The 16,868-nt window shown below is 43.4% G+C and overlaps 1 protein-coding gene across 1 annotated transcript in view; it reads right to left on the bottom strand.

Annotated features, from left to right (window-relative positions):
* LOC114587416 (neuronal acetylcholine receptor subunit alpha-7-like) overlaps positions 1-16,868 on the bottom strand; it is a 115,810-nt gene that overhangs the window by 70,526 nt on the left and 28,416 nt on the right. The window contains exon 2 of the mRNA XM_028711621.2: positions 7,863-8,002. Within this exon, the coding sequence (XP_028567454.2) occupies positions 7,863-8,002 (140 nt within the window). The remainder of the gene's footprint in view (positions 1-7,862; positions 8,003-16,868) is intronic.

Consider the following 16,868-nt stretch of genomic DNA (forward strand, 5'->3'; position numbering starts at 1 on the left):
ACCAGTCTCTGTAAGAAGGGAGTTTTGGCTTAGTACTGGGGGGGGGGGGGATTGAGAATAACTTGAGAATGTTTTAAGTGACCATCCCCATCCCTCCTGGCCAAGCCTAATCCACGACTGCTGCACATGATCCCAGACAGCTTTTGCCATTACCCCTTTTCTCTTTTGCAACCCCCACCCCACCCCAATAAACCTTGTTTGCTCCAACATTATCTACTTTCTCCTGAGATCTCTCAGGGAAAAAGCAGATTCTGCCAAAACATATTACAGAACTGAGTTATTGTTGCGGAAAGCTGTCACCAAAGATTGCTAGATACAATCCACGTTTGGTAGTGAAGGTGGAAGATTCCACTAGGCCAGGGACACTGGACACAACAATATTCTGAAGGTGGCAACTACTGTATTTTTCCGTCTATAAGACGCCCCCTATTTTTGGGAACTCAGATTTAAGAAAATGGGGAAAGATATATCCGTGTATAATATGCCCCCCTAATTTTTCACTTTATTTTTTTAGGGGGGAAACCTAGACTTATACACGGAAAACTGCGGTACCTCCAATATATTATCACCTTCCAACTGTTGCTAACTCAATACCACCACTCCTCCTGTTACAGATTTCTGCCTTGCACAATCTGTCTGTCATGGTAATTTGCAGCCTGTTTCATGGCAAGGCAGAAATCTGTAATTTTCAATGACAGATTGTATGCCTGAAGAAAAAGTATCTTGGGACATCTGCTTCCACACTAGCTGTTTTAAACAAGCAAGCAAGCAAGCAAGCAAGCAAGCAAGCCATATTTTATTCACTTGCTTGTTAGGTGGGATCTCAAACAACATCATGACTAGCCCCTGAGCCTATTGCATTCCATGGTTTTCTGTGTTGTTTCCTTGTTTTCCGAAATCTGATTAATATTGCAATGCCACACTGCCCAGTGGGGATTGGCAAAGTACTGTTAAAGCTTTCTGGGGTCTTAATCAGCCCATTCCTCCATTCAGCTTCTGCCTCTAATTGCTTCCTGTTCAGTGCAGTGTGGCATCAGCAATTGCCCCAGAACTAGTCAGTCACTGCCTCATGTATTTCACAATTTAAACAGAGGAAATGGGTAGCGTGGGGAGAAAACTGTAATTGAAGCCCCCTGCCAAACAGGGAACAGGAACCGACTAATTAAGGAGCAACTATCATATATACTGCTACCACACCGTGCTGAACAGGAAGCAATTAGAACTGGAAGCCACAAGGAGGGATTAAAATTGTGGAGCAGCAACAGAACTTAATTTTGATTAAACACAGATGGGTGGTGGTCAACGAGATGGGAACTGACAGATAATATAGCACTATATTAAGAAGTTGGAACCACCTTTTCAATTCCATTTCAAGTTGATTGTAGAAAAGTAATGTCTCAGCAGTATCAAAGAACCTTTGTATTGAAACAACTTAGATTGTATCAGAAATTTAAGCAGGAGTCAGGAAAGACTAATAATTGCTACTGCATAAAATGAGGACTCCCCTGGAAATTGTAGCTCCATCAGCTATAGCTGAGGTTTGGCAGTATTTTCATGGTGTTAAGTATAGCAATTGAATACTATTCAGTTGCATTGTATGCCTTATCTCTGACATACACTATTTTTCAAAGACATTTTCAAAGGCTTTCATCTGTTATCTCCGGGAGACTTCTGAGTAAATAAAAATAATAGTAATAATAATTCCCACACAGACCAAACAAAAATGTGCTGATGCCAGTAGCACACAGGTTAATCCAAAAAAAGCTTGGGTTTCAAATATATACTTTGTATAGAGAGAGTGAGCCACTTCTGAGAAATATATCAGTCATACAAAAAGAGCGAGAAGTAACAAAGATTTGAATTGTCTTTATTGTCCTCTCTTCCCGTGACAGAAGGGAGATTGCATGGAATTTGAAATAGGTTCCTTCAAATTTTAGACCAGATCCTAGCTATTTAGGCATTGACTCTAAGCTGATTGCCTCAAGGAGACGGTTTCATTTTCATTAATAACAGCCAGCAGAGAGAGGATTCTCATTGTGGCTTTGACATGAAAGGAGAGAGAAGGGAGCTTCCTTTCTTCCCCGCCATGGTCCCAATAAAAATCACAGAGACACAGCTGCTGTCAGCTACCCCAAGACAAAACTCCCAATGGATGTGAAAGGAAATTTCCTTCTTGGGACTGACAGCAGCATTACCAAGGGCAAGTTTATCCCTCCCACCAATGGTGCACCCATGTTTTCTTTATCCCATACGAATAAATAGCTGCCATTCACTCATATAAGGAAAAAACAAACAGGCCACAGCATCGGGCAGCTGTCCAGGCAACCCTGAGTCCATCCAGTGAACACCTGGGCCTTCAACCAAAGATCCACATCACTTGTTTTGGCCAATTTTGCAGTCTCGAGTGGCGGTTATAGACCTTGGGCGGAATCCTTTAGTCTATCTTCCCTAAATGGGAGGGGAGGGCATGAAGCGGTGACACACGCCTCCCCCCCTGTGGCGGCAATCCCAGGGTTCCCCGTTAAAGGGGTTGTGTTGAGGGGGGTCACTGGCCATACGCTGAAAGGTTATCATTGTGTTGCGGTGAAATGGGGGGTGGGCTCTCTGCTTAAACATATGTCTTCCAGAGCCAGCCCAATCCCCAGACAGATTGGATAAACCTGACGTGCCCCAGATCCCCAGCTGGGGACTGGGAGGAATGAACACCCAACGCCTAAGCCAAGGTCTTCCTACATCTGAAAGTTTAATAAAGTTGTGGCCAATTTTAATCCCATAACACGTCACGAGTCATTATTCCACCCGGGTGCTGCCTGGGGTTGGGGGGGTCTCCACCTGGGCACACAAATAGCTGCCATTCACTCATATAAGGAAAAAAATAAACAGGCTTGTGGGCATCGCTGCACCCATGGGTGGCCAGGTTGGTGACCCCAACAGTTGGACTAACCCCACCCACCACTTCTGGCTATGATTGGCCAGGCCTCTTCCTCAGAGACTCCAAAGGAGGGGCATAATCTATCTCTGTGCATGTGGTAGTAACGCCTCGGGGAATTCTCACAACACAGATATAATTCCTACACAAAATTATCAGAATGAAAGGCGATTGCCTAACTCTAGCAATAATAGTAACACCTGTTGAACTCTTCCGATGATTGCTAGGATTTACAGAATGAAGAAATACTGTCACTGTGGGGGCAATGCAGAGCTGGGATTTTCTTCAGCGTATAACCCCCCCCCCAACTGTTGTTCTTTTCACAGCTGTGGTGATGTTCCAAGGGAAGGAGAGCTCTCGTTTGATAAATCAGCCCCACTGCAAATTTTGCTGATGCAATTACTTTGCACAGACTTCTGGCATGGCAGGTAAGCTGTCCGTGCATTTGCCTGGCAAGTTTGGAAGGCAGAGCACGCAAGCTGTAATTATAGCTTTGCAAAAAAACAACAACACAAAAAACCCCTCTAAGAACTGCATCTGATGAATCATTTATAGGAACACATGGCTCATCATTTCTTTCAACATACAAGATACTTCTGCGTAAAATGGTTAAAAAGCTTCATAATTAATCAACAAATTACTTGTGGAACATCAGAGACATCTGCGCATTTCAGAGTCGTAGTTAGCATTCCGAAGTGACAAAGCCATGTGTTAACATTCTGGGAAACACCTAATGAAAGCCCCTCTGGTCCTCAATTACAATTAGATAGCAGACTGGTTAAGAGACAGGACTCAGGCGCACGCAACGCACAGCAGAATCCAAGTAATTTGATCAGCTTCTTCTGGAAAGGACACGCTAGCAGTCAATGTGAGTGTCTAGGTCTGATTTGGGGGCTCCAGTAATCCTGGTGTTTGCGCCGCTTCCAGTTCTGATCCTTCAGGACGTGGTGAAACACATCCACGAAAAGATGTTAAGGGATGGCAAGGGGCCATCACTAGCCAAGCATATTGCTGGATTTCATTGTAAGCCAAGAATGGATATGAAAAACTGCCTGGCTTTTCCTGGGACACTGGAATTCCCATACAGTGGTACCTTGGTTTAAGAACAGCTTAGTTTACGAATAACTTGGATTAAGAACGCTGCAAACCCGGAAGTAGGTGTTTTGGTTTGTGAACTTTGCCTTGGAATAAGAACATGTTTCGCTTCCTGTTGAGTGTGTTCCATTTGCAGATTGAGTCCCCCGCTGCTATGGGAAAGCACACCTTGGTTTAAGAATGCTTTGGTTTAAGAACGGACTTTTAGAATGGATTAAGTTCATAAACCAAGGTACCACTATACTGCTGGTTGACCATTGCAGCAGCTAACACGGAAAGCATTGTTTATATGTGAGAAAAGTAATGAAGTGCTTTAAAAGTGTGGGGGGAGGCATTATGACCACCCAGGCACTCTCTGACCTTCACATTTATTAATTTTTCAATTGATAAATTACCTCCGACATGGGCCTCAAGGTGGTTTACATGACAACTACTAACAGCACAAGAAACAAACACCTTAAGATCAGTGTTTTCTTCTACCTAAACCTAAGACACGGGAGACCTTTTCGCCCAGCTGGGAAACCATCTTGAAACAAGAACGTCTCTAACAGTTTCGAGACACTGGTGGTATCTACAGAGCAAGGGCAGCCACACTGAAAGCCCTGCACCAAGTGTAGTGGGCTCATGACATTTTAGGGACCTCAACTAGAAACTCTCACGTAGAACACAATGACCTCTTGGGTATATAAGGTGGTCTCTCAGATAAGATAGCTCTAAGCTGAATAGATGGGATGCAGGTGGCGCTGTCGCTTAAGAAGTGGGAGAGAACATTCCTTGGGACTGAGCAATAGGCAGCTGTGTGGAACAGTCTATTTCCTGAAACTTACAGGAATCCTAGCAGTTTGGTCAGCTTATTTGGCTGAGCAATGGTGCTGATTGATTGATTGATTGATTGATTGATTGACTGGAATCTCAATGACCTTTTGGGGCACGACTGCTCTGTGAAATAAAACCTTACCATTTGTGTGCCACGTCTCTGTTGTGACGTCGCCAGTGTCAAGAGTATTTACTATTTAGTGATAGTGTAGCATTAGTGATATTGACGCGGGTGGCGCTGTGGTCTAAACCACTGAGCCTAGGGTTTGCCGATCAGAAGGTCGGCGGTTCGAATCCCCGTGACAGGGTGAGCTCCCGTTTGCTCGGTCCCTGCTCCTGCCAACCTAGCAGTTCGAAATCACATCAAAGTGCAAGTAGATAAATAGGTACCGCTCTGGCGGGAAGGAAAACGGTGTTTCCATGCGCTGCTCTGGTTCGCCAGAAGCAGTTTAGTCATGCTGGCCACATGACCCGGAAGCTGTATGCCGGCTCCCTTGGCCAATAAAGCGAGATGAGCACCACGACCCCAGAGTCGTCCGCAACTGGACCTAATGGTCAGGGGTCCCTTTACCTTTAAGCTGTATTGCACCTTAAATGTTAGCACCAAAAGCCTTCACTGTGTTAACTTTTGTTATACCTCCATGTGACTCATCTGTTGTTCAAATGTTTAGAGGCATTCCCTCCAGTGAAAGGGGCAGTTCCAAACCAGGTCTTTGCCCACCAGATCTGCGGCGACTCCTTTGGAGTCTCCGTGAAAGCTGCAAACACTGAAACAGGAATTGAAAGGACCTGTTGACCCTGCATGCTACATGTGGGTTTCTATGAGGCAAGATGTAGTGATTACAGCAAGAGACTTTAGGGAGAGAACAGAACAAGAGGGGCAAAGCAACTGCTTATAGGTATTTCTAAAGGCCTAGGCCACTCCCACTCTCAACGTGATTGGCTGTCTAAGCCCCCAAGCTGTGAATCTCAATGCTTAAGAGCCAATGCCAGTAGACCAAACCCTGAAGATGCTATGTGATTGGATATCATGCATCAAATCAGAACACAGGGGCTCAGAATCCTAGTCCAGACTCAAGCTCAGGCGAACATCACTGAATATATAACAGCCCCGATGGCATCATCAGAACCATGCCGAGGCCTCAGAACCTGTTCTACCACTCCTCAGATACTTCTATAGGGCTGTAGTTACAGCCCAATCTCTGCCAGAATATCTCAGAGTTCTCTAGGTTCCTGAATAGTCCTGGGACTCAGCTATACTGCTGCAAATATAACGATTTAAGTGCATTTTAAGCACATTATACAAATGTGACACTAGGTGGCGATTATGAGCTTATGGCAAATTCAATATATTTTTCAAAACGCTTTTTTTAAAAAGCATTTTCACAGCATTTTTTTTGTATGTGTCCAGATTCCACCCTAGTTAGAGGGTTGGGAGCAAACGGGACTTGGAGGCCTCTCTGCAGTGCCCCCTCCTAACCTGGAGGAGGCCTTCTTTGCCGTCCTCCCCCCCCCCCTGCATCGTTGAATAGAGGTGAAGAGGAGAGGATCCCGTCTGGAAGTGTGTAGGTTGCAGAGAGCCCTCTAGGCCCTGGTTATGTCCTAATTACCTTGCAGGACCTAGAGGCTTTGCTGATTCAAAATTAATTCAAGAATAAAATTGGATTAATTTCCAGACATCCAATGGCTATCTGCTCAATTAATTTTGGTGGGTTTTTTTAATCATTTGAAATTGGATATGGGGGCGGGGTTGATGTGTGACCATCCATCACTAATTCTCCCCATACCCATAGTCTCACACACCCCACCCACCGCTGCCACCACTATTCAGGATCACCAGTCTCCCCACTTTAACTTTGGGTTAATTAAAGCGCAATTAGTGTCACCCAGCGCCAGAGATTCCGTGCTAACAACCATTAGAAGCAAACTGACAAAATCATTTTTGACAGGCAAAATTATCCGCGTGTAATTCTCTTGTGGTTAAAAGCTTTCTAGTGACAGCACCCACAAAGAGTCAGACGTCGAAGGTTCTTTGGAATGTTTGAAATAGTTGTTTTTACACCAGTCATCTTATTGCTTTATTCTTTCCTGAAGGGTTTTGTTTTTGCAATCAAGTGGTGTATAAATTTTATGAAATAAATCTGCAACGTCCTCTCTCTTAGTTGCGCCATATTTTTATGACTACAGAACACTGAGTCCTTTTGGAGGGTAAAAAACAGAATTTGAGTTTTAAAAGAAATAAAAACGTGTTACTATCTCACACATTCTCATTTGGGTTTACTTTAAAAGCTAAGCTGCTACAAAGCCAAACGGAAAGGGCCTCAAAAGAAAGGCTGGATGTGGAATGATCAGAACAAGGGTAGTCAGTGCAGTACGCTCTGAATATTTTGGAATATAACTCTCACCAGCCCCATTAGCATGTGCCAGTCAATCATGGTGGGAGTTGTAGTCCAAAATATCTGGAGGGCACCATGTTGAGTTGACTATTCCTTAATTAAAGAATAACATTACAACTCGGGCTCATCAATTTTTAAAAAACATGATTAAAATCCCACTCCAAATGTTAACAAGATTGGACAGACTGGAGTAAAGTGATATACAGTGGTACCTCGGGTTACGTACGCTTCAGGTTACAGACTCCACTAACCCAGAAATAGTACCTCTTGTTAAGAACTTTGCTTCAGGATGAGAACGGAAATTGTGCTACTGTGGCGCGGCGGCAGCAGGAGGCCCCATTAGCTAAACTGGTGCTTCAGGCTAAGAACAGTTTCAGGTTAAGAACGGACCTCCGGAACGAATTAAGTACTTAACCCGAGGTACTACTGTATTTGCCGTTATTTAACTATCTTGTTTTAGGATAAGGTGGCTGAAATGTTGTCTGGGATAACTTATATATTTTAACAGGTCTGCAGAGAGATCCTTGTTAACCTGGACCAACAATCCTTGTTCACCTGGACCAACACACGACTGATTTTTAATTTGTTTTACTTAAGAGCTGCTAAGGAACAGGAAGCCAACTTACCACGTCAATTATCTGCAGCAATGACAGTTGCAGCTCCACGACGAGGGGCTGTGAGTCATTCACTACCGGCCTTTCCAGGCTGTTATAGTTCTTCAGTAATTCTCTGTAGAGCCGCCTTTGGTTTTCACCTTGCTGGGAGACTATGGGAAGAAGAAAAAAGCACCGTAAGAGAGCATCTTAATTATGACACAGTGTTTTTCAGTCTTCTATGTGTATATCAGCAGAACTAGGTTCAAATCCCTGGTCAGTTCTGATACTTGGGAATGACTGGTGTCAGGAGTGGACCCAGCAATCAGAAATCACTGCTCACACCAACTTTGTCTTGGAAAAATCCTTGATATTTCCAGATGTTCTCTCTCTCTCTCTCTCTCCCCCCCCCCCTCTCTCACACACACTGACATTGTAACCCTGTTTTGTGGACAACAAATGTGGGTTCTGCAAGCCCTTAAGGTAGCTAAGATACTGCAAGGACAAACATCTATCACCCAGTTGTTAGAAGATCTCGCTGCCCTTTCTACATCTGAATGTGTGGCTTACAGTCGTAAATTTCGTTTAGATGCGTTTTTGGACTGCCTATATTAATTTATATGTTTAAAACAGGATTCACGGAATATTTTTCTTGTTAACATCAGCTGGCAGTGCCAGCATAATTTCCACGCAGGTCAGAGTCCTCTTTTTCTGGTGATGCTTACGAGGTCACCATGTTGGAGTGAGAGTGAAATACAGATGTAATTTTAATTCTTAAAGCATAGATGACTTCAGCTTAGCAGAAAAAGACTCCGTGCGACTCTTTGAAAATCCCTTTATTTGTGTGGATGGCAGAGCTCAGCTCTGTCTGTTTTGCGCAAAGTTCATTAAACGAAACTACACTGTGCACTCATTTGAGGAAATAACACACGCATCATCCTTTCTGTACTTGAGAACAAGTAAAGTGAGCATTACATTTTATTAGACTTCAATGCCGCTTAACAATTCCAAATGTTTAGCGAGGCATGTCTTATCAAGCTGTACGTTATTGCAAACTTTCTCCAGGGAATGGGGAAACATGAGAATGTTCTTCGTTATTGCTGCAGTTTGCGTAGATTTTGTGTCACCTGCTTTATGAACTGAAGGAGCTGTCACTTGTTCTCACAGTAAAGAGAAAAGCTTGTTTACCCCACCTATGGTTTTTAGCATAACAAAGGGTGTTTTGTATCTGTCTGTTTGCATCCAGATTTAATTTTTCTTAATATAATATTATGCAGATTCCTATGCAAGCAGAGCGGTTGGGTTCCTGGCAAGTCACCAAGGCAGCTGTTGGTGTCGTACATGGTTAGCCTATCTAATCAAGCTATCTGTTCTTCTTCTTGAGATATAGCCCCTGAGCAAAAGTAGATGTGGAACCAAGAAAATGTGCTGCGGGGACAAGAAAGAAACCCAAAGTAAAAAAGGACAAAAGGGCAATTACAGAGTAACAACTGAAAAGTTATACAAACAGAAATGTGCACACGTATCCAAGCTCTCAAGTTCTCCAATAATGCACCACACAGATGCAGATTCCATGTGGTGCAATCTGTGTACCATCCAATTAACACAACTCAGGGCAGAGCTACACAGATAGGTGCAGATTGTATTTTCAGCGGCTCCCACTAGCTATTATGGGATAATTTTAACAGCCTGTAATCTGGGCCAGACATGAGAAAGGGATGTCAAGGTCCACAAGAGGTATTCAGGGAGGTTGTTGCAGTGCAAACGCATTGGTGGAGCCAATCTGACACTTCTGCTGTTGTGCTTGCGCTACGACAACCTCCCTGCCACCTCATCCCTCACCCTCACTTTTGGTAAGCAACAGAGATCCATTCCTGGGAAGCAAGTGGAGTGGCTCTATCCCACTTTGCGGGCAGCTTTTCTGCTTGAGGCACCTGGAAGTAAGCAGGGATGGTTGTGTCACAGACAGGGGTGCCAACTTGAATAAAATATTGGGGGGCAAGTAAGCACATGCACACCATTTGAATAGCAATGCCCATCAACTTTGGGGGAACCCAGCCCCTTCAAATATTTTATTGGGCAGGGTGAAGGGGCCTTGGCTCCTAGGAGTTGGTTCCTATGGTCACAGATAGTAAATAATGATTGGCAAGTGAAGCAATGATGAGAAGTTATTATAATCCACCTAAGGTGTAAATAATAAGTGTTACTGTCTTCTTAATTTATAAACAGCAGTGCAGGGAGAGTGTCTACAGTGGTACCTCGGGTTACATACGCTTCAGGTTACATATGCTTCAGGTTACAGACTCCATTAACCCAGAAATAGTGCTCCAGGGTTAAGAATTTTGCTTCAGGATGAGGACAGAAATCGTGCTCCGATGGCACAGCGGCAGCAGGAGGCCCCATTAGCTAAAGTGATGTTTCAGGTTAAGAACAGTTTCAGGTTAAGAATGGACCTCCGGAACGAATTAAGTACTTAACCTGAGGTACCACTGTATTTATGTATATGTTTCTAGGATATATATTGCACCCTTCATTGTGAAGTGATCCTGGTGGAGATCACAACAGTATAAAATACAACGTAACAACAACATATAGCTAAAAACAGTACATTCATTTGACATTTGTAATGCCCGACGTATTCAGAAGTCTTTCCAAAGGCCTGGAGGGAGAATAGAGAGCTATCTTCGACTGGTGTAAAAATTAGACAAAAATAGGCACCAGCCAAACAACAGCCAGGGTGCCATTGCTGAGAAGGTCCCCCAGCAAGTCATTTATCACCTGACCTCAGTTAGCATTGACATTGCCAGGAGAGCAAGCTAACCTCAAAGTCTGAGCGTGGCAATATGGAAATATTTTAAGTTACCAACCCTTTTGGACTGCTGCACACACTTTGAATTTTGAGGAAGTGATGTGGGCACAAGTCACAAAATAGCTACCATGGGGGCATAGCATAACACAACATGGCTACCATGTGGGTATGACATAATACAAAATTAGACAGAGAGAGCTGCCATTCCTGCTTTTCCACCCACCCTGCTCCAGACAATCTCAGACTTTCCATGTCCTGATTGTGGAGATTCCACAATATTGATTTCTCTCACATACCCAATGATGCTGTGGCTATCCAATAACAAAAGGGAATGTTCCCTAGAAAAATATACAAGGTAGACACACACTAGAGAATGGACCTTTGTGGCCAGAGGCGCCATCTTGCATACAACACACATGTGACATTGCAAAGTCGGGAGATCAAGCCCAGCATGGCACAGCTGCAATGGTCAGTGGCTCCTCCTTTCTTGAGCTCAAAAGAAGCCCACGCCACACTCGGCTTCCTCCAGCCCCTCAACATTGAGGGGGCCCGAACCCCTGCCAAATGATATTGAGGGGGAACAGTCAGTGCTGGTAAACCAGCTGGATCTGAAAAAGAATCTCTACACTACTGAGGCAACCTGGACCTCAGTGACAGGGTCAAATCAAGGAGTACCCACAGACAATTTACCTGATCATTCAGGTGGACTGGAACCCCATATAGAACAGGCTGCCTTCCTATCTCCTGGATTGGGAAACCACCAGTTCAGAGCACCTCCTTCTCTTCAGGATTCAGCTTCCTCCAGCTTATACTGCCTCCAGTAACTGACCTTTTTATTAGTGGTAATATTGTCCTCTTCTGTCACACCATATTCTGACTATGCTCTCTTCCCTAACAGAGATAGCTTTCAGACCGGAACTCTTTAGTGCTCTTAAACTGAAGCATTACTTTTCCACAATTAGCCTAGAGTGGAATTAAAATAGAGATTCCACACAGCACTTAATACAATGTTATATTACCGAGCAGTGCCTTTTCTCCATGGGCAAGATCTCTCTATAATGTTTAGCCACAAGGAAGGCCCATTCAGCAAATATCCTTTCTGATGTTAATTAAAACCCTGCTTGCTTTATTGGTTCCTGTTGAGTGTGGCAGTGAGATTGCTAGTGAATGTTGTGTCAATTGCCCCTTGAATAATCTCTCTTGATCACCTCAGTGTCAGCTTCTGTTTTCACTGGAAGGAGAGGCTTTAATTACTGTTTGCCTCTCATTGCTATTTTTCGTTCACTTTTATAGCAAAATGGTGCTATAAAATGAATGGGAGGGTGAATATGGAAGGAACAGAAATTGGCATTGGTGGAGCAGCACCCCAGTTGGCCTAGTGGACTAGCCTCCACTGTTGGAAGTCCTGTGCAATGCTAAATTTTGGAAGTCACTGTGCTGATGTTGGTGGCAAGGAAAAATAAAATAGGTATAAAAGGATACTACCTGGATGCTAAGAGTTTGGGGCAAGTACTCTTTGGTGAGAGAACCCCGGCAGAGATTTAAAATCACAATATATGCAGCAAAGTAAAGCATGAAAATAGAGGCTGTTAGACCTTTAAAATATGCCTTTCTAAGATCTTTCCAAAGTTCTCCTCTTACTATAGCATAGAAAAAGACCACACATTTGGGAAGTAAAAAAAAAAAATTGGTTTACTTACAAACTCTCCAAAAGGTCAGCTTCATGTGCTTTTCCATGCATCAATCAGAAAACTCAGACAGTAAAACTTGGCTTAGTTACAGTGGATAAAGTTCCGAAATTATTGGTATAGGAACTCAAAAGAAGCTTGTTAGAGCCATGAGGTCTGAGTCTGGAACAACCAGCTCAGACTTATTTACACACTGAGCTTCTCAGGTAGACTGAGGTACATTAGGTTTGATTACCGGTACTTTCCTCCCAAGGTAGGGGGCAGTGACCTAGCTAAGCCTGGCAGGACAGCCTTACTCTATGGCTTTAACTCCTTTATGCATGTTGGTTATATGAGGCTGTTACACAGATGTAACAGAAGTTAAGTCCCAATTTGCTCGGTTAGCTTTACTTCCAAGTAAGTGTGCAGAGGATTGAAGTTCCAGTACTGGAGCAATAAAGTAGCAACCCACCTATTCTCTCTCTCTCTCTTTTTTTTTTTTTTTTTGGAGTCTCATTCACACCCACTGAAACCACTGGAATATGAGGATAGCAAGCTTATAGCCTAAATGGCCTTCCCAACATTGCAGGACGCTTCAATTCCTTTGGCAGAGATTTGCAAGGCAGACGGCTTGCTTGGTATATTTTGCAGATTTCCGAGAACATAAAGCGTGCTACCGCCATATGCCATTTAATCCCCGCAGATATAAATGTGTCCCGTCTGCTTTCGTTCCTTAGTGCAGTCAGCATTATGACATTTGCCAACAACAGCAAGCACTTGTATAAAATATACTTAACAGCGAGTTTAGAACACAAAAAGCAGCATTCCGAAATGATACAGCTCTGATACCAGTTTCATCAGATCTCTCCAAAGTGTCTTGCTCTGTATTTCAGTATTCCTCATCTTTGGGCATCCTGCTTATTTACGGAAGCAATCTGTTTTGATACAACCTGCATACTTATTTCTTTGTTAAATCTAACATTCAGGTCCCACTGGGTGTTTATGGAGCAACAACCAACCAAATTTATTTCTGGATATTAAAGCCTCAATATTTGGCAAAGCAAAAGCTAGCCTGACTGAGAACTGATTCTCAGGTCACCTGAGGCTACTACTAAAGGCACAGGTCCAATGCAGATGGCATGGACAATAACACAACCCCCACCCCCTGCAAAAAAAGGGGGGGGGATAACACAGGATGTTATATAGAAAGAAGAAGAGTGGGAAAATGTTACGGGAATATGTTTTAGCTACTCTAGTGCAGAGGGTTGTTAACTGCCAGGGGAAAAAGACTTGTGATAGAAATCAAAATGCACACCAGTATTACAATCCCTGGTACCTGAATTACCTGCAGAATAGGCTGCAATACAGAATGTGCCCGTTTTCTTTCTCCCAGGTGAATGATTACCTTCCATGAAGACTTCCAAGTTGATTAACAATATGGAAGACAGCAACTTCCCTCAGATAAAAGCTAAAATATATTAGCAATTCCTTTAGATTAGAAGTCGGGTCTTTAGCACAAGGGCAAATCCACCTTGTACATCTGTTTCAGTTCTATCACAGCTCAACTAGCATTCAGTGTTGCCTTAAAGATTCGGAGAATTGTAGTTGGGGCCGAGTGCTGGGAATTCTCTCCTAAGGGACAGGAAACGATGATTAACAGTGCAATCCTAAGAAGAGTTTGGATTTGATATCCCGCTTTATCACTACCCTAAGGAGTCTCAAAGCGGCTAACAATCTCCTTTCCCTTCCTCCCCCACAACAAACACTCTGTGAGGTGAGTGGGGCTGAGAGACTTCAAAGAAGTGTGACTGGCCCAAGGTCACCCAGCAGCTGCGTGTGGAGGAGCAGGGAAGCAAACCCGGTTCACCAGATTACGAGTCCACTGCTCTTAACCACTACACCACACTGGCTCTGCACCCACTGTGACCAAACTGGTCATGCTCCCCAAAATCTGCCTCTGCCTAAGTAAGTCTCCAGTCAAGATGATAGATAAGTCAGGGTAGATGGAGTCCAGATTCTCAAGCACATGTGTAATAAGATCCCATTGTAGGTTCTTGGCTGTGACAGTGGGAGGGATATACACATTGAACAAGAACATTTCCTGGCTCTCTAGCACCATCTTCATTACTAGTGATTTACAGCTAGCATTTGTCGACAGGATATGTTCACTTTTTATATGGGGAGCCACTAGGGTTAACAATCCACCTAAAGGCCTACCTTTATTGTGGCTTTTGGTTGCCGGAACAGAAAAGGCGTTAAAACCTGCAAATTCGATGTGACGTGACGACCAGGTTTCTTGTAAACAGACTATATCATGTGCACTTATTAACTTTGTGAAATCAGGGAGACAAAGCTTAGAAAACCACCCTGCCAACCTAAGTAAGTGAGATTAGGACTGCAGCCTTAATTACAGTAGTTTTTGTATTGTTGACTGGCCCAGTTTTCTGGCATCAGGCTTATCCAGAAATAGTTAAGGTTAACCATTGTACTTAACAGAAAAGCAAAATATGATGATGTGAAGGACTGTCGGTGTGTATAAGGAACATAGCCAAAAGTTGTTACTTGCAAGCTACTATGCAAATGCAAAGCTTTTTTTTCTTTTCCAAAGCTCCTTGCATGCATTCAGAGTTGGCTCAGTCCCAGCCTTGAGGACGGTGCCCTTTCTAAACAGTTGAGTTGGCTTCAAGACATAACAGGATACGATGCTTTGCATGCTAGTCCTCTTTTCCTCCTCCCAGGAGAAAACATGACATTTAAAGGGGACCTCCCACTCTGAAGGGGAAAGGTGGCCAAAATGAATGGCTTGCCCTCATTAGAAAATGGAGCACCGCTTTGGCACCAGCTAGGATGGAGTGATTTGGTGTTATGCGCAGATGTACAATTTGGAGGGTGGCAGTCTCCCCTCTTCTGTTTGTTCCCCTACTCCTGTCTCACTCCATCATTGGGAAGACCCATAGCTCTGTTTACTGTGAAGTAATAACGGTAACCTTAGCCAATGCCTTTGAAACACTTATTTATCTACATCTGTATTTATATCTATGCACACACATACTCAGCTGGATTGTCAATATGCACTGGAAAAGCATAAAAAGGCCCACAGGAATAGCTCAGTTGGTAGAGCATGAGACTCTTAACCCTAGGGTTGTGGGTTCAAGCTCTACATTGGGCAAAAGATTGGGCAGGGGGGTTGTAATAATAATAATAATTTATTATTTATACCCTGCCCATCTGGCTGGGTTTCCCCAGCCACTCTGGGCGGCTTCCAACAAAACACTAAAATACAATAACCTATTAAACATCAAGGTTGGCCTTGATGATCTTCATCATCCCTTCCAACTCCCAGGAATCTATGATTCTATGCGATCCATAATTCAGCTTGCCAACCACAGTTAATGAAATGGCAGTTTGTGTACTGTATGGTATATCCATACCCATAGTACACTGCCTATGTAATGTAGCACAGATTAGAGCGGTGCTCTCAAAAACTTGGGTCACACTTGCGAAAAAATTGGCCTTAAATTGGCCACTTTCACAAGTCCCGTTAAACTACAGTTTATTGGGACATATGTGAGCTGCAACATGCCCTCAGCTCTCAAGTTTCCCCTTTCTCCTCCCACACAACTAAAAGGGAAAGCTTAGCTTTCTGTTAGCCGCCATGTGCAATGTCATTTGAGCCTGGACTATGGTCAACGCTATTGAGGGTTAGTTTCCACTTTTGAAACCATGGTTTGAAGTTGGTATCTTTGAAATGATTCATAGTTTGTCGTACCAGATTGCATCCACAGCTGAGGAAAAAGAAAAAGCTCCTGAACGCTGCCTCACAAAAATGCACAAGAGAAGAGACGACACAGTTTAGTATGACTTGTGAATGTCACCAGTGTAATCCATTGTCCCAAGATACATTTGTTCTGGCTGTGAAACTGATATAAGAAGGGAGAAGAAAAAAGGAGGCCAGTGATCAGTGTGTGTGTGTGTGTGTGTGTGTGAGAGAGAGAGAGAGAGAGAGAGAGAGAGAGAGAGAGAGAGAGAGAGAGAGAGATTCATACATGGAAAATTGTCCTACCATATATACTTATGATTTTTAAAAAGCTGCCATTTGTTCTATTGTTTTTGTAACCCATTTTGGTTTTAACTCACTGAAAACTGGGGCGTATACGGCATATAGAAAACGAATAATTACAAAGTGCTTTGAGTGACTGAAGACGATAATAGGGTAAAGATCAAACCTGAGCTAATGGGAGACTGAATGATGAAGAGACTGATGTTAAAATGAATATACAGAGGGTAAAATAGGAACCGGATGTAGCAGCACGGTTTGTATCCAGGAAGCTGCAGAAAGCACCACTGATTTCTGTTGCTATTCTGAATGTTCCACTAATGAGGATAATGCTGGGGCTAGCCTGGATTAAAGAGTTTTGATCCAGATCTGGCAATAATGCTCCCACTGTTCTGTTGACAGGCACTTAGGAATGAAACATCAGGCTGCAAACATACTTTATGTCCCTCTTCCGGTAGAGTTATCATTGCATCTGGAATGATAGAATAATATATTTCATGGTGTTT

The sequence above is a fragment of the Podarcis muralis genome, chromosome 17 (assembly GCF_964188315.1).
Source record: "Podarcis muralis chromosome 17, rPodMur119.hap1.1, whole genome shotgun sequence".
NCBI lineage: Eukaryota > Metazoa > Chordata > Lepidosauria > Squamata > Lacertidae > Podarcis > Podarcis muralis.